Here is a 22968-nt window from a genome sequence, read left to right on the forward strand (position 1 = left end):
TGATGGGAGCCTAGTTTTACCCACTAGATAGGGTGTAAAAAAGGACAGGTCTGTGTGTGCCAGATTCTGCCTTGGATGCATGTGGGTGGTTTAATCAACATGGCCCACACATCTCCAAAACAGAATTTGGACTTTAATTAGACTGTCTTTTCACTGCCTTTCATGCCATACCATCAAATCTGACAGTAGCTTTTCTTGGAAATTGACAGAATCTTTTTGTTTGGGTGTGAGACCGCTCACCAGATAAGGTCTCAGAAACGTGGATGGGTGTTCACACAAGCAACCCGCTCTGTTTGCAGAGTGCCCACAGCTGGAGCCCATCATCTGCTCAGCCTCAGTCCTCTCCCTTGGCCTCCTGCCCAGTTTTAGCAGAGCTGCTGCACAAAGCCTGGAGAAGGCAAGGATCCTTCCCTCGGCGTCCCCGCCAGGTGAATCCAGTCTGGGAGGGAACATACCTGATGTGGTATTTCACTGAGGGGAATGAAAATATCAGGCAAATAAAAGCAAAAGTATGGGCAGAATAACAGTAATGACGTCACTGTGTAACTCCATCATGTTTGCTCTCTATGCACTCATTTATTTTGGTTGTGAAAGCATACATAAATGAATATGCCAGGCTCTGGTCCACACAGATGTCAATTAGCCATGCCCAGAGATGTCAATTAACAATTAACAGAAAGCTCAGGCTTTCTTCTGCAGTGCTCAGGGAAGTTCATTTACTATCAATGAGAAGTCATCTCCTAGCCCCTCGATCTGGCTGAAGGAAAGTTGGGCTTAGCTTCTCCATGTCATTACTGAGATCCGACTGTGATAACCTCTCAAGCAAGAGACTTTCATGGTGTGCCTAGAGCTGTACAGGACAGCTCTACATGTTGGGTTGGGAGCCCAGAAAAATGGCAGTCCCACCCAGGGTTGTTCCTCAAGCCCATCTATAACACGCTGATGAGATAATCAGCTGCAGTCTGCACCACAGCTTCCAGACAGAGCTGATTTAAAAGCTACAAGCTGTGTATTTTTTTCATTTTGCTGCTGATCTTCTAGAACCTTTAAAGGCTTTTAATATTTTATGTTTTTACTTTTATGTCTGCTTTATTACTTATTTTATATCATAGCTCTAATTGAAGACACAGGACTTGACAGGATTCAGAGCTGTAAAAAAGAGTCTGGAAGCAATCAAAACAGTATTTTTATTTTAGTGATTAACACTTCTATTGTTTAACTTCTATACCAATTTGGCAGTTTGCTTACACGCTGTGTATGTGTTTGCTAAACCTGAGTCTCTACTGCTGAGAGCTTCTACCGTAAAGGCAACCATTGACAAGTTCAGTGAGCAAGGAGGGGGTTGCCATCAAGCCCTGCTTCGGCAACAGAGGCCGTGAACCTTCATTCTGCAGAGGGCACTGAGATTTGACAGCCTATCTTTGGGACACAAAGGGAGGAAGTGTTCTTCTGTTCCTAGCCCACAAATAATACTCGTTTCCTGTGAGCTAGAAAAACACGTTTACTTTATATTTTATTTGAATCTTCCTTGGGGGGGGGAGGAAAAAAAAAACAACACAAAAAGACAACAAAACAGTACCACCACCACCACATGGTGTGTGGTGGTACCACAATTATATTACAGAATATTTTTTTAACTGACTTTCCACCCTAGAGGGTCTGAGGCTAGCAAGCCCCCTGAAATTCATGGGCTACCATCATTCCCACCTAGAGATCTTTAGACTTTTTGGCTCAATTTGGCACAGATGGAAAAATAATTTTAAATGTATTCCCGAGAGATTAAAGTATTTTACACTCAGGCAAATGTTTTTAAAGGGGGAAATAAATGAAAGGACAGTGTGAAAATAATGGTCGGTAGGATCAGCGTGACAGAAGTGCACCCCAATTGTTACCTTTGTGTGCCAAAGCCAAAAAGCAGGAGCATGACATAAGTGTCTCCCTCCCTGAGAGGCAGGCCTGGGGCCGTTTAATATTTCTGATAGTTTCATTCTTTCCTTTAGAATTCCCCCTGGAATGATACTTCAGAAATGATATATGATGTAACTGGTACTGGACTATAAAGCTTCTTGCCTGTGCTCATAGGTTGGATTAGTTGATTTCTGGAGCGCTCATGTCCAGGGGAGTGTCACACGTCCAGCCATCGTATTTCAATTCTAAAATTGTATTTAGGTCTCTGATCCACTGGAAAGGTAAACAAAATCACAAGCAGACAGGCTGTTTCACCAGCAAACAGGCTAAAGGTACATCATTCCAGCGGGTGACATTATATTTTGTGCAAAACAGTCACTTTCAGACACACCTTTCGTACAGACACCGTCACATAAATAACTATTACCTGTTGCTAAATCCAGCTGATCTTTGTCAGTTTGCTTTGCTGTCTGGGGATTTGCTAGCACAAATGAAGCAAACGTTAAGGGGCAGTGCCTGCTTCTCTGGGGAAATAGTACATCCTCACATCCTCAGCTAGGGATGAAGGATGCTGCTCAGGACAAAATGATAATTTAAAGCAACATTCCAGTGATCTGGAATTAATGCATGAGTGCTGAGGGGCAGGTGAATTTTCCTTCCAGTTTATAGTATATCCAGTTTCTTACAGTCATATTTCACACCATGAGGAGGTCTTTTCTGGGTAATGTCACTGCAAAATCCTGCTAGTATTTTTAAAGATGCAGGTAGGAACCTATGTGTGCTTTCCTAACCCTGAGTGTTGGGCACACAGTCTCAGCATCTGCAGTCATGGCTATTCTAATCTGCTCTTGCAGGCAGATGACATAGCATCTATTATTAATACTGTTTGATAAGCCCTATTAAAATAACTTCTTTCTAGTTACTTACAATTTTGCCAACTTAAACCAATAAAACTGAATTTTTATAATTCTTGTTATTTATTATTATTATTTTTGCTTGTAGCCAGTTCTTACTTGTTTAGGCCAAAAAGGGTTCCTTTCTCTGAAAAAAAAAAAAAAAAAAAAAAAAAGGTTTTGTCCATGCTAAAAAATTCTTGAAATTCTTGTAACTGTTTTTTAATGCCCAAGAATCCCTATGATGCTCTGGGGAGGGTTTTTCTTTGTAGTAGGGGGTTGCCTTTTGTCCCCTCCATGGAAATTGGATTGAATTTAGCAAATATATATATCTTTGGGGGGAAAACACTATTCTGAAGTACTCAATGCTACATGGGCTCCTGGACTTTTCCACTGCAAATCCTGTTGCCAGAGCCTGCAGGGAAGGCTCAGCTAGTGCTGCCCATGAGAGCAGGAAGCCCTTCCTTCTCCTGAGCCCCTGGCGGATGCACCGGGGTCCAGGTGGCCTGAGAAGGAAGCAACTTGACCTGGATGTAGAGGAGGGAAGAGGGGAGAGGAGGAAGGAAAAGAGGAAACTAAATCAGAGCAAGAAGTCTGATGACACTAAGGTGGGATAGGGGAGCCTCCAAGACTTGGAGGCAAGAGGGAAAAAGTTAAAAAAAAAAAAAAAAAAAGAGGGTAAAAGTGAAAGTGGGAGTAGGAGACCAGGCTGGAAGGAGATCCTCTCACAGGGAACTCCATGAGGATGTAGGCAGAAAGCCTTGCTATAGTATAGGCAGGCAAGAATTCCCCTAAGAAGCTGGAAGGAAAAGCTGCCTGGCATCCAAACCCTGCAGTAGGTGTTCCCCTAGGCCCTGGCATCCAGGAAAGGCAACTCCAAGTCTGCCCATCCTCAAGCTGCTGCTGCAGGCGGTCACTCTGGTAGCAAGGGTTTGTGCAGTGGATCTGAGGTGTCCGTGTGGTGCTCCTTTAGGGGGGAGTAAGAAGTGTGGTGTGGCGGGACCTCCCCTCCAAGCAGCCCTGGCAGGATGGCCTGGAGAAGTGTCCACAAGTATCAAGCTGTCCCATAGTCCTGCCTTCCCATTGCTCTGAGTCCTCCTAGGAAGGAGCCTTCAGCTGACTTTTCTGTCTGGCAGAAGATGCATGGTGTTGCTACAAACCAACAGGGGCAGACACAGGAGGAGTGTGCACATCCACAGCTGGGGACGTCCACCTCCTGCAGGATGTGAAGGAGAAAGGCCATCTGCTGCATTCCCCTTCCTACTGCCCAAGGAAGGAGGGTGTGCACAGAGCAGAGCTGAGTCTTCACATACACGGTTATGTTTTGGAGGAGAAAAAATCAAGGAAAGCCTTTTGCACTTAAAATGCAGAAAGTTTGTAACCATCCTAGGTTTTATAAGAGCTTGTTCCAGAGCCCTTTGTTGTTCTTGGAAATGTATTCTCCTGCACAAATAAGCTTTGTTACCACTGCAGAGAGTTTCATGTTTATACTAGAAGAGAAATGATCTTTTTAGGCCATTGAGTGCTTCAGGAAGAGAAACCAAGCCTCGAACCTGCTCCAGTCTTCCGTGACAAGGCGACACAGTGAGCCGAGGACAGGTCTGCTTGTCAGTAGGGTTTCCATGAATGTTTCTCCTGGAGGTGAATATTAGCTGTAATTGTTTATGTTAGACATTCACATTAGCAATTTTCACTTTTACAGACAGACAGGGTCTGCATGTGCATCTGCAGTTGAAAATCAGGTTCCATGGGGCATATCCTTGTGTGCACCTCCTCATCCTTTCAGTCCCCCGCTTTGTTATTCACAGTAGCATATCCCTGTGGCAAGCACAGATAATGCTTACTGGGAAAAGTAATAAGAATAAGGTATTTAATGTATTTCTAGCTTTCTTTAATATGTTGTAGCTGCAGACACAAGGCAGAAAGCAGCTCCGTATGACCGTGCCACTTTGGGAATGGTCTATAAAATGCAGTTAAAATAGTTTCAAGATATTTATGCAGTGCCTAAGTCACGTGAATAGAGGTTTATCACAATCAGTAGGAATGCTGGATTTTCATATCACACGTTCACTGCTTAGGATGATTAGCAGGAAATTTAATTTGCACTAATTAGCCTTAGGGGAGCAAGAAATTAACTTGATGGGTAAATTTCACATTTTACTATATGCCATACCAACATGGAAAAATTTGAGTTAAATCTTGAGATGAGTTGTATATACTCTGATACACTGGACTTCAGTTTCTCTAAATTAAGTTAAAAGACTGTAGAAAATTAATGTATGCACAGTGAGTGGGTGGGTTTTTTAGGAGCTTGAGTTGTAGAATAGTTGTTCAAAGTATTCATTGAATTGTCAGCCACATCCAGAGAGTGCAGTATATTTTTATACATAAAATGATGTTAATATCTAATATTACAGCAAAAGCTTTAAGTCCTAATTTTCTATACTTGTATATTTTCATTATATAATGTGCATTCTGACTGCACAGGCGATATTCCACATTGTAATGCATAGAGCAGAAACAGTTTTCACAGAACTACTTCTGTGAAAACACCATAGTTTTTAATTTGCAACACCCACTTGCAAATACATTTTTAGGGTCAGGCGCCTTTGTTCGTATGCTGGCAAAATTCCTCTGGAAATAAGTTTTTTAGAAATTACTCTAAAAAGTATACAGCAAATGAGAGAAGCATGAGTCACCACATAGTCCTACTGGGTAAATATGAATTAGGAACTAATAAACTCTAATTTTGCCTGTTGATGGTGACTTTTCTATCTCATTGTTCCAGAACACTTAGTTTAGATCTCTTGGTTTTTCCCTCTGTAGAATGTAATTTTTTATATCCACCGCTCAGAATTACTGTAGATTGATTAATGCTTGCAAAGCAATGACTCATTTGGTATGGAAGTATCGGTATATTATAAACTAAAGTGTTCTGTCATATAGGCTTGTGGTTGCATCCAATTTTATCTGTAAAAAAGGAGGTGGAAAACATCAGTTGCATATGAGATAATTGCCTTTGATGTCAGTGCTTCTGCTAGTCTGTGCATCTGAAATACATGTCGAAGCTCATTATTACTATTACTTACTTGTAGAATTCGGTACCTTGAGTCCATCCTCTTGGGTTTAAGCAGTAGATGTAAACTAGCCCAGGTGTCTGCCCAGACCTTCTAGCCTGTGACACAAATACTTTCACTCTAAACAAAAATCTCAGATAGACTTGTGGGTAGTCATATATTGTATAACGTACTGTATTGCGTTCTTGGCTCTTTCTTCAGTCTCCATGGCTCTAATTTCTCAGCAGTAGCCTTCCTATTCAATTGACATTGTGTATGTGTGTGTGTGTGGCTATACATAAATAGATGTGTGCACACACACACACAAACATATTAAGTCCCCTCTATATGAATATGCTTTGCCTTTTTGGGTGTACAAATGTGTTTCTGTAAATGCTCACCACTTGTATTTGTACATTTATGAGTAATATCCAACTTCCAGCCGTAATTGACACCATGTGGCTCGCTGTATTATAATTACTTTGGGACAAAAAACTTGCAGATGGTTTCAAGAGTGACTCTAACTCACCATCAGCATAAAAAGATTAAATAAGATGAGCCCACTCCCTCTGAATAGAGTAAGTCATTTTCATTGATTTCAATGGGAGCAGACGCAACTTCGTTCCTACAGCAGACAGAGAACATGTATTATATTCCTTAAATGAAAGTTTGATTTCATTGCACTTAAAATTATTCATGTTCTGTTAGCAAATGGTTTGAGATTTTATAACCTAGAGCATTTGCTGAATTCTGCTTTGTATTTTCCTCACAGCAATTGGAAGGACCCTCATTCCTCGTTATTTTAGCACTGTCTTTGAAGGAGGTGTAACAGACCTGTATTACATTCTCAAGCACTCTAAAGAGTCATACCACAACTCATCCATCACAGTGGACTGTGATCAATGCACCATGGTCACTCAGCATGGAAAACCCATGTTTACCAAGGTAACAGGGAAGACTCAATAAAGCATGTTGTTGGTTTTTGCTTTCTTTTTTTCTTTTTTTTTTTTTTCAGTGTATATGAGAGTGAAAAATATTGGCTGTTGCATTTTTCTGGTAGACTGAGATTATTTCTAATACTGAAAACCCTTGAAGCCCTTTAATTACTGTTTTCTATATTCATTACGTGACTGGAAAATTCTGTGGGCATCTTCTGCAATTCTCCCAGAAAGACTGCAAGAGAAGCACATAATGCCAGGTTTCCAGAACTACCAGATATACATGAATTAAATTCAACCTGCCCATCTCCTTTTCTCTTGGCTTGATTTTAAAGCAACAATGAGATTTTACGTTGCTGATAACCTACCGTTTTGGATGGCATGCTTTACACTTGATACTTACCCAGTCGAAGAACTGTAAATCTCTAGGAAAATAGTGATTTAATACAGTAGGATGCTGGTCCAAAGGGCAGTGTAGTCAATGGAAGGACTCAATTGATTTAAGCATGTTCTGCATCAGCTAGTTAGTACATATTCAATATTTGTAACTGGTAGTGAATTATCTTCATGCATTGGCCACTTCAATTCTGTAATTAAACTGAATGCCATATATTTATGAAAATAGTACCAAAAAGGTGGAAAATGCAAATCAAGACAAAAAATAACTAAAAAATCTAAAAAATCAGTAAAGTGGTTTTGAAAATAGAAAGGTATACTTCCATAATTTAACAGAAATTGTTTATTTTATATTGCGTACCTGTTCATCTCTACGAGTGTCAACCTTTGCATGAAGAAAAGCACAGAAGGAGGATTTAACCCACCCATGTTGCCCTCGGCATGCAGGACTGGGAATGTTTCAGAGTCTAACAAGACACTATTGACCAGGGCCTGCACGGCATACGTAGTTTTAGCATGTATGTGAATCCTGTCCCTTTGTAGTGGCTTCCCTGACATTTCCATGCCTCTTGATGTGGGGCTGAAAGAAGGAGAGGAAGTCGCTTGTGTGCAGAGCGCTGGTGAGCTGGGAGGTGTGCATTTTATGGAGCATTTGTTCCAGCTGTTCCATTCCAGCCCCCTGTGACTTGCACAGACAGACACAAACACAGAGAGAGCAATGAGAAGAGACCAGATATTCCTAGGTGGCACCTCTTTGTCACCTCGCTGCTCACGAAGAGTTGTCCGTGGCTGCCATGGGTAGGGAACATGGAGGGGGTATACGGTAGCTGCTTCTTTGCAGAGCTCCCCAGAAGGATTTTTCCATCATTTCCTAAGCTTTGCGTTAGCGTTAACACAATAGCAAATAAGATAGAATAGCAGCAGGGATCGGGCTGGGTGCAGCCTGGGGAGGGGGAGGCTGGTCCTGTCCCGGAGTGCTGGTCCTACAGGGAGCAGTGAGGCTCTCCTGGGCACCACGGCCCTGGCAGCACCCCTGGGCATCCCTTGGAGGGCTCTACTGGGGATGCTGATATAACCTCTGCATCCCACTAGAGAAGTTCACACAGGGGGCTCTCATTTGGATTCTAGGAGGAAAAACCTTTTTTTTTTTTTTTTTTAAATGGCCGTATGTTAAAATATGACTGGGTAAGTAAGAGCAAATTTGAAATAAAAGGCAGTAGCTGATGGAATAAGGGAGAAAAAAAAAAATCACTCTCAGTAATAAGTTACAGCTGAGTGTTGTCTCAGCCGTGTGTGTGTAACTTCTAGCAGAGATAGCAAGGACACAGATCTTGCACCCAAAGGTAGGTGCTTAACTCCCACAGCATTGCTGGTAGAAGCAGACCTCCCATAACAACCAGGACTCCAGCTGAATGCATAGCTTCTCATATCATATCTGAATTTGACCCAGTCACAGTGTTTTATTAATGCAAAAATGCAAACCAGTCATTCTTGTTAATAGCTGTCTCAATTTCACAAACAACTTGTAAGCTACAAATTCACTAACTTCTAATATAATGGGCTAAAATAGTTCTCATCGTGTATTGAAGCAGAAATCCACAGCTGCATTTTATTCATTTTGACATTTTCCCAGTTAGAGCAACTCGCTGCTTACTGCAGTATTGGATGAATATATAAAGTGGCATTTCCATTTTTTTTTCAAACAAATATGGCTGGAACATGCCTACCAGTGAGAATATGAACAGCTCAGCTTGTCTTTAGAGGGTGGCTGCTCCATGTAAAGTGAGGTACACATTTAAAAATTGATTTTATTATGATGTAAATGAATACTATAAAAAATACAATTCATGAATTAAAGTGGTAAAAAAGGAGACCAAGCTGTAACTACTGTGTTCATTTACCTGGTAGATGTTTCTTTTCTTTTTTTTTTCTCCTGGTAAAGGAAAGCATTAGGGGTGTTTCTACTACTCTGTTTACCAACACTCCAACTATATGTGTACCCAAATGGTTTTTCTGCAGTTTGTGATTTTTATATTTCCTGATAGACTCACAAAGGTGAGCTTTACCTTCACCACAGGAGCAAGGAACACCCACTGGTAGGACAAGTCTTCTCCTGTGCCCACCATTGTCTTGGCTTATAAGCATAGCACATAAAAACTCACAGTGATTTTGATCCTTACTAGCAATCTTAGGCATTTCCCAGATTCGTTTAAGTGTTAGATTTCTTCCCAAGCAGAATCAGGGTTGAGAAATGGTTATTAACAAAAAGGGGAAGAGTTTTAGGTGTGTTGTATCAGGACAGCAAGAATCTGAGCAATAAGGAACAGGACTTAAGTTATTTCTCATCGGTGCAAGCAGCCGAATTTCCTACAATTAATAAGTGCAGTGAAGGGGTTAAAAAGCTATTGGTTAGTTTGAGAAATGTTCTTTTTTAGTTTTTCCCTGGCCTAGTCTAGAGCAACCACGTGATATACTGAATGCCTGCCAGCCTCTTTCTTGTTGATCCTCCGGAGACCATCTGTGCTGGGGGCATTGATTAGAGTGTGTCTGCTGGGATTACATCTTTTCTGTTGCCATGCCAACTAATCAGCTGATTTTGGTTACCACAGAAACAAAATGTCAGAGCTCACAGTACGGTAACATGAATTCAGCACAACAGAAAATGTTTTCTTAATTGGAGACCCTTTTGATTTTTGGGATTCTATGTAAAAGGCAGCATTAAAAAAAAAAAAAAAAAAAGGAAAGAAAAAAAAGAGGCCCATTTAGAATAAGAACTGCACCAATTTTATTGATTAAAAGCAATGTGTAAAAATCTGTTCTACATAAGGAAATTAAATTCTTTTATAAGATGTATAAATTTTTACCACTATGATATGAGGTATGTGTTTCAGTTTTTCTATTAAAATTTGTTAATGCCATTGCATAAAAGAGATCTGTTAAGATGTGGGCTTCTGAGCTTAACAGAAGAAACATTTGAGAAGCCACAGGTATTATTAAAAAAAAAAACAGCCTGAAGTATTTTAATGTTAAATGGTCAATAATCAGGAACTTTGGCCTCCGCACAGTGACATTAATACAATAAAATGTTTTTCTTCTTGTATGAATTCTTCTGTGCACACGTGTATCCCTGTGTAATTTCATATCATAGTGCAAGTGATGTGAAAATCAAAATCAGGGTCAAATGATGAAATAAGTCACATTAAGAATTTTAAGGCATCAATGAGGTACGCAGAAAGGGACAGAGGAGAACCTGTTGCAAGATTCTTCTTCATAGCTCTACAGTACTTTATCTGTGTAGTTTGCCTGTTAAAATTACCTATGTGTTTTTGGAGAAACAACCATGAGGAAAAATCATGATGATGTTAAGTGAACTGTTAACCAGAAAAGCCACACGTTGCTGAAGTGGGAACTAGTCAAATATGAGCTGGGGCTTGTAAAAAGGCCCAACAGGCTCAACCAAATCTAGTATAGCTAATTGTTCAATCAAGTATTGCTTGTATTAAAATTAAGGTTGGAAGAACCATTTATTTTAAAAGCTATTACACCCAATATCCACACTATCTCTATGCCCTGCACTTGTGAGTTTACTTCGAACAAGTTGTAAGTTGAAGCATCCAATTAAAAAAATAAAATAAAAAAATCAGGTACAGATATAGCTAAATTTTGGAACAGACCTCATTTATGTATTCCAGGGTACCCCTAGTCAGGCATATATTTTGTACCCACTTCTTCTAAAGATGGCCACAGCCATGGTATTTTTTTTTCAAATTAAAGCTGTGGGCAGTTGCACCAGTAATTTATTTTATTGATCATTTCCAGGTAGTACCCCCTTGCTGCCTCCCACACTTTCTCTCCTTCCTCAGACGAGCTCCCTCTTAAATCTGGATGAGGCACTGTCCATGGATGCAGCTCCACTGTGCATTACTGCATCCTCTGGCTGTTCATTGCTGCCCCATCCCTGTCTGGCTTGCTTTGTAAGGGCGGTATTAATTAAAGTAGATTAGAAGTGGAAGAAAAAAAATAAAAATGGGATAAAAAGCCTGGAAAAGACAAAAATACTTGGAAAAGACAAAAAAAAAAAAAAAAAAAAAAAAAAAAAAGAAAAAAAAAAAGAGGAACTACCACAGCCATTCAAGGCAGTTAACTAGAAAGGAAAGGAAGGTTTACATGCCAGTCACCATGAGGCAAGATCAGTGTAAGAAAAGTTGGGAACAGTGGGGTCAGCAACTTGACATTGAGTGTGCGCAGTTGGACCACGGTCACCTCCACAGTGAGGTTGAGTCATTAATTAGCAGTCATGAACCGAGAGGGAAAGAGAATTGATGCAATAAATAAGATTTAGTGAGCACAATACTCTATATTTGTAAGTTGCTATAAAATCTATAGTATTATAAGTTACTGTCTCTGCAGTGAGACCAATGAAGTCATTTTCCAGCATTCACTTTTTCTCCCCAGAAGAAAGAAAAACAATTAGTCCAGCAGAGATGAACTGCTGATGATGCTGCTCTGATATTTTTGAATGTTATTTTGTTCAATGATACAATGCCATTGAAAACAAAATTCCTGGGAATTTATTTCATGCATTTTATGTATTCTAGGTATGCACTGAAGGACGTCTTATCTTGGAGTTTACTTTTGATGATCTTATGAGAATAAAAACATGGCACTTTACTATTAGACAGTACAGAGAATTAGTCCCACGCAGCATTCTAGCCATGCATGTAAGTAATCCTTTTTTCATTTGACCTAATGCAAAGAGCTGAGATTAGGTTTATGAAGAAATCCAGCAAATTTCACACCCAAAGCAATTAACTATAAATATTTTGTTTTGCCTGCAACTACGTCCCTTTACAAGTTCTTTCATCACGCCTTCCTTTCTCAACACTATATTGTTGCCACTGTTGCTGTGTTTTCATTTTGGTTTAGTACAGTTTTCCTTGTTGTCCCATTTGGTGGTCTGTATGGTTTGGGCCCCAAATCTGTTATTATTGATATTAACTGCACTAGCATCAGAGAATTTTCATCACTGTAGATACAAATTATGGTTAGTCTTTAAATGAAGCTAACTAATTTTGCTTTTGCAAGAGACAGAAAATAAATAAACACCATACATTTACTCAGAGTCCTTCTGAACCATAATCCAGGTCTTCTTTTTTCATATTTCAAGGATGTTTTCTTTTATAATTGAATGAAAACACACACAATGGAACATTAAAATATTAAATATTCTATAGGTTGAAGTCAAAATATTGTAAGGTAAATCACTGGGGAGAAACAAAGGACAGGATATTATTGCTACTTTCAGTGCTGCATTATAGAAGCATTCAGATTAGTAGCGCTCCATATCCAAAATTAATTGCAGGGCTATGGATTTATAGATGGTAAAAATACAGACCCAAAAGCCCTTATTTTGACATCAAGTTACTTAGATAGCCAAAGATAAAGATATATTTTCAAAGTGGAGTTTTAAATAACATAAGTGGCTCAGACTTTTTTTTGAAAATGCTGTTACAGACTTGAAGAAAATACACTTGAAATTTTTCCCCTACATTTCTATCTTTTTTTTAAAAAAAGAGGGCTGATCTTGTGAACTCTTCAATGCTATACCATTAAATGTGGATAGCTGTAAGCAATGTTTTATATTTAGGGGAGTTGGAATTCAAAGAGACTCAGGAACTAGAGCCGGGTTAGCCAGTGACCAGCAGGTATTAATTTTAGTAATGAGATTGATCTCATTTTAAAGAGGAGACTGGTCTCACAGGTAAAACTCCCAACTAGGGTCAGAAAAGGACTGTACTCATGTTTTTCCTGTTTCATCTGAGGAAAAATAACCTTGACCAGAAGGGTTCTTCAGCCTGTCCTTAATGCCCCTCATGTGATTAGATCTGCTGAAGGTGCCTTGATGAGGTGTCTCTGCTTCAGTTTCTCATCCACAAAAAGAAAGCAATAGCTTCTTTGCTCCTGCCTTTATCTGCTTAGTCTCTCGGTCCTCCAGTCAGAACATGGGAGGCTTGAAGTCTACTGTGATCCTTCAGGAACTTCTTTAGTGGGGCTCTGCTTATTTGCACCCCATGCATGACCCAACTTCCTAGGGCTATTTCTTGAATGGGCAGGGGATATTGGAAAACAGTCTTTTTGCTCCCATTTTGTAAGGTTTTGCTTTTTCCTGTGCAAACAGAACACTGTAGCTTATGACATAAATTTAGCATCAATAGGAATGGCATATTGCTTCAGAGAACCGTCCCCACATTTTACTGAGCACATAAAGAGAAACAAATAGATGAAAAGCAAAGTGAAAATTCTCTTTCCCTCTGTTGTTTAGGCACAAGACCCTCAGGTGCTGGAGCAGCTGTCCAAAAACATCACTCGAATGGGTCTGACAAACTTCACCCTCAACTACCTCAGGGTAAGCATACCATAGCTAACGATTATTGCAAGCATTTTTTAAAAGTTACTGTTAGGTTTGAGTTAAGGTAATGAGAGCAGAGCCTGTGTCAGTCAGGTAAGAAATGGACCTAACTCGTGCGGAGGAAGAAGGAGAAACACAGAGACTGCAATAAAGATGTAGCTGCTATTAATGCAGCATTACAAAGGGGAAGAATTTTGTTAGGGAGTTAAAGCAATGTGTGCATAGCTCCTTGTTTTTGATGATCTTTCTTCTCAGTTTTGAATAATGGGTTTATTTTTTTGCAAGCAAGAAGTTCCCCACCATTTTTCCTCTCTGTTTCACTGTTTCTGAGAAAATGGCAGCTCGTTCTTACTAAGAACTGCCAGTCTTCTCCACCTCTTCGACCTCCCTACCTCCCCTGGCAGAGGCAGGGCTGAGCAAAATCTCAGCCCTGTTTGCAGCAGTTCCTCAAAGCCGTCCTCACTTCTCTTGCTTCTGGGAGCCTGAGCTCCCTCCTCAGCCTTGCATTGAATTGAGTGTGTTTTTTTTTTATGATTAAATAATGCATTTGTTCCCATTGCTTTTTGACCCTTAAAGTGCATTCAAAGTTTGGAAGTTTATTTTTATTTTCGAGAGTATTCCCTGGTGTGGTCTTACAATGCACACACTGAAATACGGGTTTGTAGAGTTCAAATTTCAAGGTTAAAATTCAGATTTTTCTTATTCCTAGACATACTGCTAATAGATAAAGTGGGGCAAATTGCTCAATGATACACCAAGCTAATTTGGCCAAGAATATCTGATTTTATTCGTTCTAATTTTGTGAGTAATTATTCAAGATGCTTCTTCAAGATGACAAGAACACTCTAGAAAATGATTTTTTTTCAGCCTAAGGTAGGGTTATACCTGACAATCTTTAATTTAGCTGCACTTCTTGCAGGGCTGTGATCCTTATAACAGCTTCCCTAAGGATGGAGTCCTACCCCCAGAGTGTTTTGGACTCCAGTGGGGGACACTGTGTAGGATGGAGACATGTGGTGAGATCTCTCTCACTGCATGTCTACAGCTTAGAGACAGCCTGTAGCTGTCCTTCCTCTTCCAACAAGATAAGCCACTGTTGATAGTTGCTTATGTTGTGTTGGCATAAAAGATACCATTCAAATCAGCTGCGTTATGTGGAGCGGGTCTGCTGTACTGTAACTGAAGGAAGAATTTGGCATGAAACCTCAGAGGAACAAGACATTGTGTTAGAATTTCCCATGTATAAATTCAGGAACAGTATGTCTACATTGTGTGTATTGTATTCTTACAGTTAGCTTAACCCCTGGCCAGGTTTGGGATGACCATTGTGCTTCGGTAACGTTGATGCACCCACACCGCTGTCAGCTCACAGCTCGGCGTCCTGGAGCACATTCTCCAGAAATTCCCTCTGGGGTTTCCTCATAAGTCACAACACGTTTTGCATTACGGAAACTGGGCAGCAAGCAGCTCTCTTTGGTAGACTATTTCCATATTTTCTTTCCAAGTTTTCCCATCTCACAAGGCATTGCCTGGCTTTTGAGGTTTGATTACCTTAGCATGGCTGGATGCACTGGTGATCGCTTGGGACGTCCCTTGCTGGCAGTAATGCTCAGCACACAGCCTCCACAGGGCTCAGAGGTTGAATTTGTGGCATTATCCCTATCGCTGATCCCTTCCGGGTCCTTTGTGGTGTGTTCTGTAATTGCTGAATGTGACAATGCAAATGAGAAAGGCAGGGGCCCCGCTAGGACGCAGCTGGCACCACGCACCCATGCTGCTCCCCCTCAGCATCAAAAAAAGAAGGAAAGGAAGAAAGGGGGGGAAGACAAAAAAATAAAATAAAAATCCTCAGGAAAAGAAAACTGGGATCAAGATAAGCACTAGGGAGATGAGCACTGAAGTGGAAGGGGATGAAAAGAAGAAGTCTTACTTTTTTTCTTCATCCAGACTAGTTTGGTTAGCTTAACAAACATTAGGTCTCTGGGTGCAAAGCTTCCTCTGGCTCCTGCTGTGGTGATTCCAAAAGGAAATCTTTTTTTTTCTTTTTTTTTTCAATCCAATCTTTGTGTCTCTCTTTCTTGCGGTGAGGAATTGATCATTCTGCTTTTTTTTTTCCCTCAGATGTTCAGTTCATCATGGGAGCTCATATGAGATGATATGTTTCCATTTGGTTTACTTCTTTCCCAATTACTTTGTTCTGTTAATTTTAATATGAAAATCCTTTTTGAACTCAGAACTGTAAAACCATGCAGTAAAGAAAGAAACAAAGCAAAACAAAACAGTAAATGCACTGAGGCTTAAGGTGTTTTCTTCTTTATTTAAACCAGCATTTATTGTTATTTTATCCAGTCTTGCCAGTATTTAGTAATTAGCACTGTTACATGTGTTTGAATAAGGATTTCAAACTAAGCATAAAAATGATTTTCATTTTTTTTCTGCTGCACACAGCAAAGGCTTGTGATACTCATAAGCGAAAACTTCACTGATGGGCAGAATTAATCATTTTTATTCTCCAACGTGCACACAGCAGCAAGCCATGCTGCAGTCTCTTTAAAGACAGAATTTAAACCGGGATTTCAGATGGTTGTGATATAAAGGTATAGCCTGTATTTTTTACACTCTAGACATCACAGAATGCTAAATCATTGCTATTTGGGATAATTGCAGTTGCTGGCATGTAAACCTCCATTCCAGAGTGCCACATGCCTGTAGAGCCACAGCTTTGGATGTGTGCCCTGCTTTTTTCTTCATTCACTATGAATAAGGCTGTTCAGCATAGGAGAACATTGATTTTTTAAATCATATTTAATACAAATTTAAAGTATATTTTTTGGAATATATTCCAGAACCTGGAAATGAATCGTTTTGTCCTGTGTCATTTGCCAAATGATTTTTCTCTGTTTTCTCTGGCTCTGTGTAAAACCATAGGCTTCCTTTCCTTCCAGTTACTAGTTTGTTTTGTTCCAGCATAATTGATTACCTCATCAATGGGGTCAGCAGACTTTGCTGTAGCTACTGAATAGGAGTTGAACAAGCTGTCTCAGAAATAATGAGCAAAACCTTGTAGGTTTTAAATTAATATCAAGCTTTTTAAAACGTAATTTCTCATCAAGTCATCAAGTAGTGGATATTACAAAGTTTCAGATAATAAGGCCAAGACCTATATCCTAGTCTTAGTCTGTTACAACTCCAGGAACAAACAGGGATCCTGTACAGTTTGAGGATGGAGACAACACTCAGAAGAACAGTTTCCACCACGCTACAATAATTTAATCCCCACACATTACCTTCTTATTTTTGTCTATGTAGTTTTCCAGTTGCTCTGCTATTTTATTTAGACCTTAGTGTGTAACAGATTTGAATGTATTCTAAACAGCAGCTGTATACCAGCAGCACTACTCACAGCTTGAAGCTCAAATGTTTCGTGCTGCCATCTATAAAATGATTTACTCTCTCAAAATTTCTCGCATGATAAAAATGCCAGCCCCTACTGCCAATTAGGCAAGACTACCTGGCCTGAGCTTTGAAATATAGCTGTACTTTGCCCAGCAGGCTTCCAAAAGTTTGCCTCTCCTTTCTTGTACTGGGTGGGTTGGGGTGATTTCTTGATTTCTTAGAGCTCTTCTAAGGGCAGCGATAACATCCTCCCCATGCCATGGGTCTGCTCTCGCAGCATGTTTGAGTTAGAAGAGCCAAGCCTGCATCTGCCCTTTGCAAAGTGTGTGCTGGTGTGGCAGAGCCTCCCGCATGTGTCTGGAGAGACATCGAGGCAGGGCAATGCACAGTCCCATTTCCCCTTACATCCTGTATGGCTGCATTAACCAAGGCTTATCTGAGCTGCAAATTATCCAATTTGTTTTCTCTATAAACCAATAATGAAGTGTTACTATTGCAACAGCGGACAATATTTTCTGAATTCCCCCTTTCACTAATTTAGTTTCTCACTAGACATTCAGATTTCTTCTGCTAGGAATATAACATGAATTATTTAATGGGACACAATTTTCTAAAGGCAATACTTACAATGCAATCAATCCATTTGTATGTATACCCATTGTGCATGCAAAATTTTCTTTTCAGTATGCAAAATAGACACACATGCAACAGCTTTAATGTGCAGGGAAATCTACTTTTCTAAATATGGTTTCATGCATGGAAAGGATATAAACTCCAGTCATTTGGGTGCTAGTTTCCTCCTGATATGTGACGGTTCGTGGCAGCTATCTGGTCAATACCTCACAGCAGTTTGTGTGTCTTGAGTGAAGAAGAAAGGTTACACACAAGCATTGTTAAGGATGCAAAGTCAGGTGCTCAGGGTAAAAAAAATGCAGTATTTATAGTCGCCCATGCAACATTAATCCCTTTCCCTTGGTGAGTAATGTTATGTTATCATCTTTTAACTACAGCGTTGTGTGTTGTGGTTTCCCCAGAGCCCCTGACTCAGGCCAAGCACTGCGATGCTGCTCATTTCCTCATAGTCTTTTCTGCAGGATCATTGTAGTACCTCAGCTGCAGATGGTGGTGGTTGTGTAGCACCCACCAGGTGACGAACATTGTTGTGTGGCATTGAGAACTCAGAGGCGCACACGTGTGGTGGCATGGAGCAGTCAGAGGAGTCAGCTAACGGGCGGTGGCCGTTCTCAGGAAGCAAGGGTCTGATTTTGCAGGGCTCTTGGAGTAACAAAACTCTTGGCAGTTGGGTGCAGTCTGTTGTCTCAGGCTAGCTTTATAGCTGAAAAAGGAACAGACAAGTGTTTCAGCCTGTACTGGTGCAAATGCTTTTTCCATGCCTACATACCACAGCAGAGCTCAGCAGGGGCAGTTTGTTAAAGCAGCTTTTGGTTGCTCTAAAATCTATGGTCATCCTTTCTCATTCTGCAGTTCCCTTCTTCCTTCTTCTGCCATCTTTCAGCAGGTAAGCACAAAGTCCTGCACACAGCAACTTCATTGCCTTAGTTCTGTGCACGGAGTGTGGAGCGTTATGGAAGCAGGGTGTGTGATCATGTAGCGAGATGCTGTACCCTAATGGGTAACAAGTTCTATTAAGGTTTCACAAGCTCTCAAAGGACGTGTTTTGGATCATTTAATCATTCCGGGGATTTTTCTGTGAAAACTGTCAATTTTAAAGAATCCTCAGAACTCTTGACACTGAAAGCAGACACAACATTCTGTAGACTTGATTCCTACAAATGGTAAAATTTTTCAACCTAAAGCAATTCAGCTTGGGGCAACTCTCCCCAGGAAAATGCAATCAAAGTCAGAGGGTTCTCACAGAAGGATTCAGATGACTCTTAACTGGCTATCCATTATCTATCTGCGCCAACTATAATTAGCAGATTCTGCCAAGGTTCTCTGGTAATGTAATTTCTTGCACTCATTTCAGTAATGATCACAGTGGTTTCTTTTCCTCACTTTCATGCATCTAATGCTTTATAGACAATGTTATATGTCACTTTCAGAATAATAAATGAGAAGAAATGTGTTCTTTGCAACAGCTCATACAGTCAAATGTTAGCTTTTCATTTTTTTTTAATAAAGACACAACATCACAGAATATTTATAGCAAAAGTTATTCCATCATAAGCATAAGAGATCAGAGAAAACAATATGGCATTTTTTTTAAGAAAAGAAGCAACCAGGATGGAGTGAGTGAGGAAAGGGAGCAAGGATAGGAGAGATGCAGGAAGTGGGACAGGTAGAGACTGAGGCACCAGTGCAGAAATGGTCTGAAAAGATGAAATCTCTAGCAGAGATAGGGCACAGGTTGGAAAAGTGACACTGACACTGGTAACAATAATAGCATTATGCTTTTTGTCCATTGATCTCTAAGCATTTTGTTGAAACAAATGAAGTTTGCTATCGATGGGAAGGATTGGATTGCAGTTTTAAACTGGAGTTTGGACCAGAGGACCATGAGCCTGTGCAGTAGTGACAGCTCTGCTTCATGTAGCTCAGAAACAGGTTTTAGTCTCTGTGGTTAGCAGAAACTGTGGATATCAGTAAAAATTGGGGAATGGGGGCTGAGCGTAAGAGATTAGAGAAGAAATCAGGATTTTAGCAGAAATGGTAAATTTTACACACATTCTGGAGATGGTAATGGCCAATCTTCACACAAAGGGCACTGATGGGCTCATGAGTTTCAATTAAGGAGTAAGATGTATTGTGTATGAACACAAGTCAGCTACTGTGCCCACTGGACATACAGACTTTATGACCTTTGAAATAAAATTAAGGTCTGGACTAATGAGAATGGAAAGATGATAATCAGCGATGTGAGTCCTTGAAGCATCCATGAGTAAGAAATCAGAATGAAGTTAGGTTGGAACAGTTTTAAAATAATTTTTTAAAAGTTAGAAGGGTAAAAGAAAGAGAGACAAAGACAAAGCAATAGCCATACAAAAACAAGCTACAAGATTTAAACTAGTAATTTTATTTCAGAACAGAAAAAAAGAGGAGTAAAAAAAAAAAAAAAAAAAAGGAAAGAAAAGTCCAAGAATACAGCCACAGGCTCTGTTTTTAGAACACCAAATTAAAGCCTGGACTGGTATGCAGTGCAGTCATAAATAATAATAACTATTAATTAAGTTTAGGAATGAGAGCTGCAGAGGTATGATTTGTACGAAGACCTGAAAACGCCAAAACCAGCTCCTTGTTCAAAGCAATGAAGACAGCAAAAATTTTAATTAGTTGTTGAATATTGAATATCCATGGGTGTTTGGTGCAAATTGTTATGCAGGGAGGGTTGAGTGGTAGAAGAGGTCAAGAAATAGGCTTTTATGCAAAGCCAGTGGTTCAAATCTTTGTTCTTGGAAGCAGTTATTACAGAGCCTGAAATATTCATTGTAGAAAGCCTATGGCAGCCTATGGTCTGCTCTCTATTTGGAAAGTGAATCTAATAACTCCCCCATGTTTTTAATCTTCAGAAGGATTATTTCATGAGTCTGTTTATTCTGATATCATAAGAAACTAGGCCAGATAATCATTTTAATAATTTTCATCAGGTAGTTAACCTCACCGGTTAGCTTGCTTGTCCCTTCTCCCTCCTCTGCCACTTTTTCTATAGATAGTATTGTATTACTCATTATCTGTCTCTGTTGGAGAGATCTTTTTTGATGCATCTCAAGATCAAATTCAGCTTTTCCATGTTTACATACACTGGAGGCTTGCTTTGGGCTCTTGAATTTGTTCCTATTTGAAGGATACTCCCATAAAGGTCTCATCTTGGAAGTCTTTTCCAACCTTAATGACTCTATGGTTCTGTGATCTTTCTTGTGTGACACCCTGATCTTTGTCTGTATGGATGATGCCTCCCTACTTTGTGTCATTCAGAGTCCATCCATATCCTCCCACTTCTTCTTCTATAATCTCACCCTATTTTTATTCACAAAAGAAACCCTCTAAAAAGCAATGTCTGACTCTAAAGAGTAAAATACAACAAGCATATAAGAAGCGAATAATAGTCCCGGGTTTCTGTGTTTTATATAGACTGACTTACACAAAGCTAAATTTATCTCCTGGTCACCTGTCTGTACTGGCACAAGCACTCTCAGAGCTGTATAGTTATTTGGGTAAAGAGTTTGACCTGGTGGAAAAACTCATCACCCTTCCACCCAAATGATGGTCATCCTCAGTAGCTCCCTTAGTGCCACTCGTGGGCAGGGAGTATATGGATTCCTGTTTGCTGGCATCTGTCTGGAAGTTAGACCTCATCTCCAAATTTGCCATCACTGAAGGGAGAGGGCAATAAGAAAGTGCTGGGGAATCCCTCAGATCCTAAGCTGTGAACTTCCCTTTCTTACTTCAGGATCTGAGAACATTATAGAAGTTGTGTCTGACCTTTTCGGCCCTCACGCTGATACAAGTATATTCTCTTCAGTGAAGTGACTACTGACTTTCAGCAGTGCAATTTAGAGCAGACTCTTGCTCATTCAAGGTTACCATAATTTACAGAACAACTTGAAAACAAAATAAGCCGAACGAGGAAAGGTTGGTTTATCAGTGCACCGGTTTTGAGCGAAAAACAGAATACGTATATGTCTGTGTATATTTATATATGGAATGCACATTTTTGTAAGTACCCAAGGAACCATACTCTTAGCAATTTAGCAGTTAATTGCACTAATTTAAACTATTTTCTATTTGTGCTAAACCTTTGGAAAACTTTGGTAAACTGTTTCACCAAAGTATGTCCATTTATATGAGTATCAGTGCTTATCTGGTGGTCATAAATGTGCAAATCTGTGCGTTGCTTTTGATTTGAAAGCATATCTTGTATTCATATTAATGGATATATCAATTGGTGTATCAAATTAATGATACCTTAATTAGATAAAGGAGCCCACAATTTTGCAATCACCTCACCTAATGTAGAGAATTTGCAGACAGTGCTGATGAGCAGGAGTGCTGAAGCAGGCCTGTACTGGTGCTTACATGAAGCTTGTGAGCAGAGTGTAAGCAGAAGACGTTTAAAAGATGTTAACACTTTTTTTCCATCTGTTTTATTTTACTTCTGGTACTGTGTTCAGCACAGCTAGAAAGCTGCTGTATTGAATACTCTTCCCTTCCCCAAAGGGCTTCCTTAATCCTGTGCCTCGTTACCTTTTCCCATCAGTGTCGCTGCCTCACCACTGCTTCACAATAAGGCAGTTTGTTAATCAAAGATCCAGTTCAACATCCATTGAAGTCAATGGGTATCTCTCCTTTGATCCAAATGTCATCTCATAGTTTTTCATTTATTCAGAGGTCTTTTATACCCATAAAATCCAATTTATTGAAATTAATTTCTCCATTCCCTTGGGCAATTTTAGCCATGAAAATGCCATGCTTCATGAACAACAACAACAACAAATGGTTATTTTTATTGCATTTTTTGTTGTTGTTTTGTTTTGGAGTTTTGCGACAAAAGAAAATTAACTTGATTTAGCCACAGATTATAGTTCTTAGGTGAGCCCAAAGGAACAAATATCAACTCGAGGATCTGATTTGAAGAAAAGGTTTAGGAATATAAAAGAATGAAAGAATACAAAAGAATAGTGCTTTCATAGCAAGACAGAATTTTCTCATTTTATTAATCATTCAGGCAAAACTTAGAGCTGATTTAATTAAAGGACTGTGCACCATTTCTACTCAAGATAAGATGACTTTACATAAAGTAAGTATGAAGCATGTGAAACAAGCCCAAAGCCCAATTCCCTAGCCTGATTTCATAGCATCTCATTTATAAAGCAGGATTGGACCCAGCCAGGTCTGGAACAAAACCTCCAAGGAAAATGCAAGCACCGTCTAAACAAAATGGTGCTGGTGATTAAGCAGAGATCATCGTACTCTCTGGAGCAGACCTTGTCTCACTCCGGTGCTTCACTGCACCA

General features: G+C 39.8%; 1 protein-coding gene across 12 annotated transcripts in view; it reads left to right on the top strand.

The window, feature by feature from the left end:
* Positions 1-22968, top strand: part of LDB2 (LIM domain binding 2) — a 367641-nt gene that overhangs the window by 307797 nt on the left and 36876 nt on the right. For all 12 annotated transcript variants that reach the window (XM_035323906.1, XM_035323905.1, XM_035323910.1 and 9 more), the window contains 3 exons: positions 6630-6802; positions 11790-11912; positions 13514-13597. In XM_035323906.1, coding sequence (XP_035179797.1) covers positions 6630-6802; positions 11790-11912; positions 13514-13597 — 380 coding nt within the window. The remainder of the gene's footprint in view (positions 1-6629; positions 6803-11789; positions 11913-13513; positions 13598-22968) is intronic.

Source organism: Oxyura jamaicensis, chromosome 4 (assembly GCF_011077185.1).
Source record: "Oxyura jamaicensis isolate SHBP4307 breed ruddy duck chromosome 4, BPBGC_Ojam_1.0, whole genome shotgun sequence".
Taxonomy (NCBI): Eukaryota; Metazoa; Chordata; class Aves; order Anseriformes; family Anatidae; genus Oxyura; species Oxyura jamaicensis.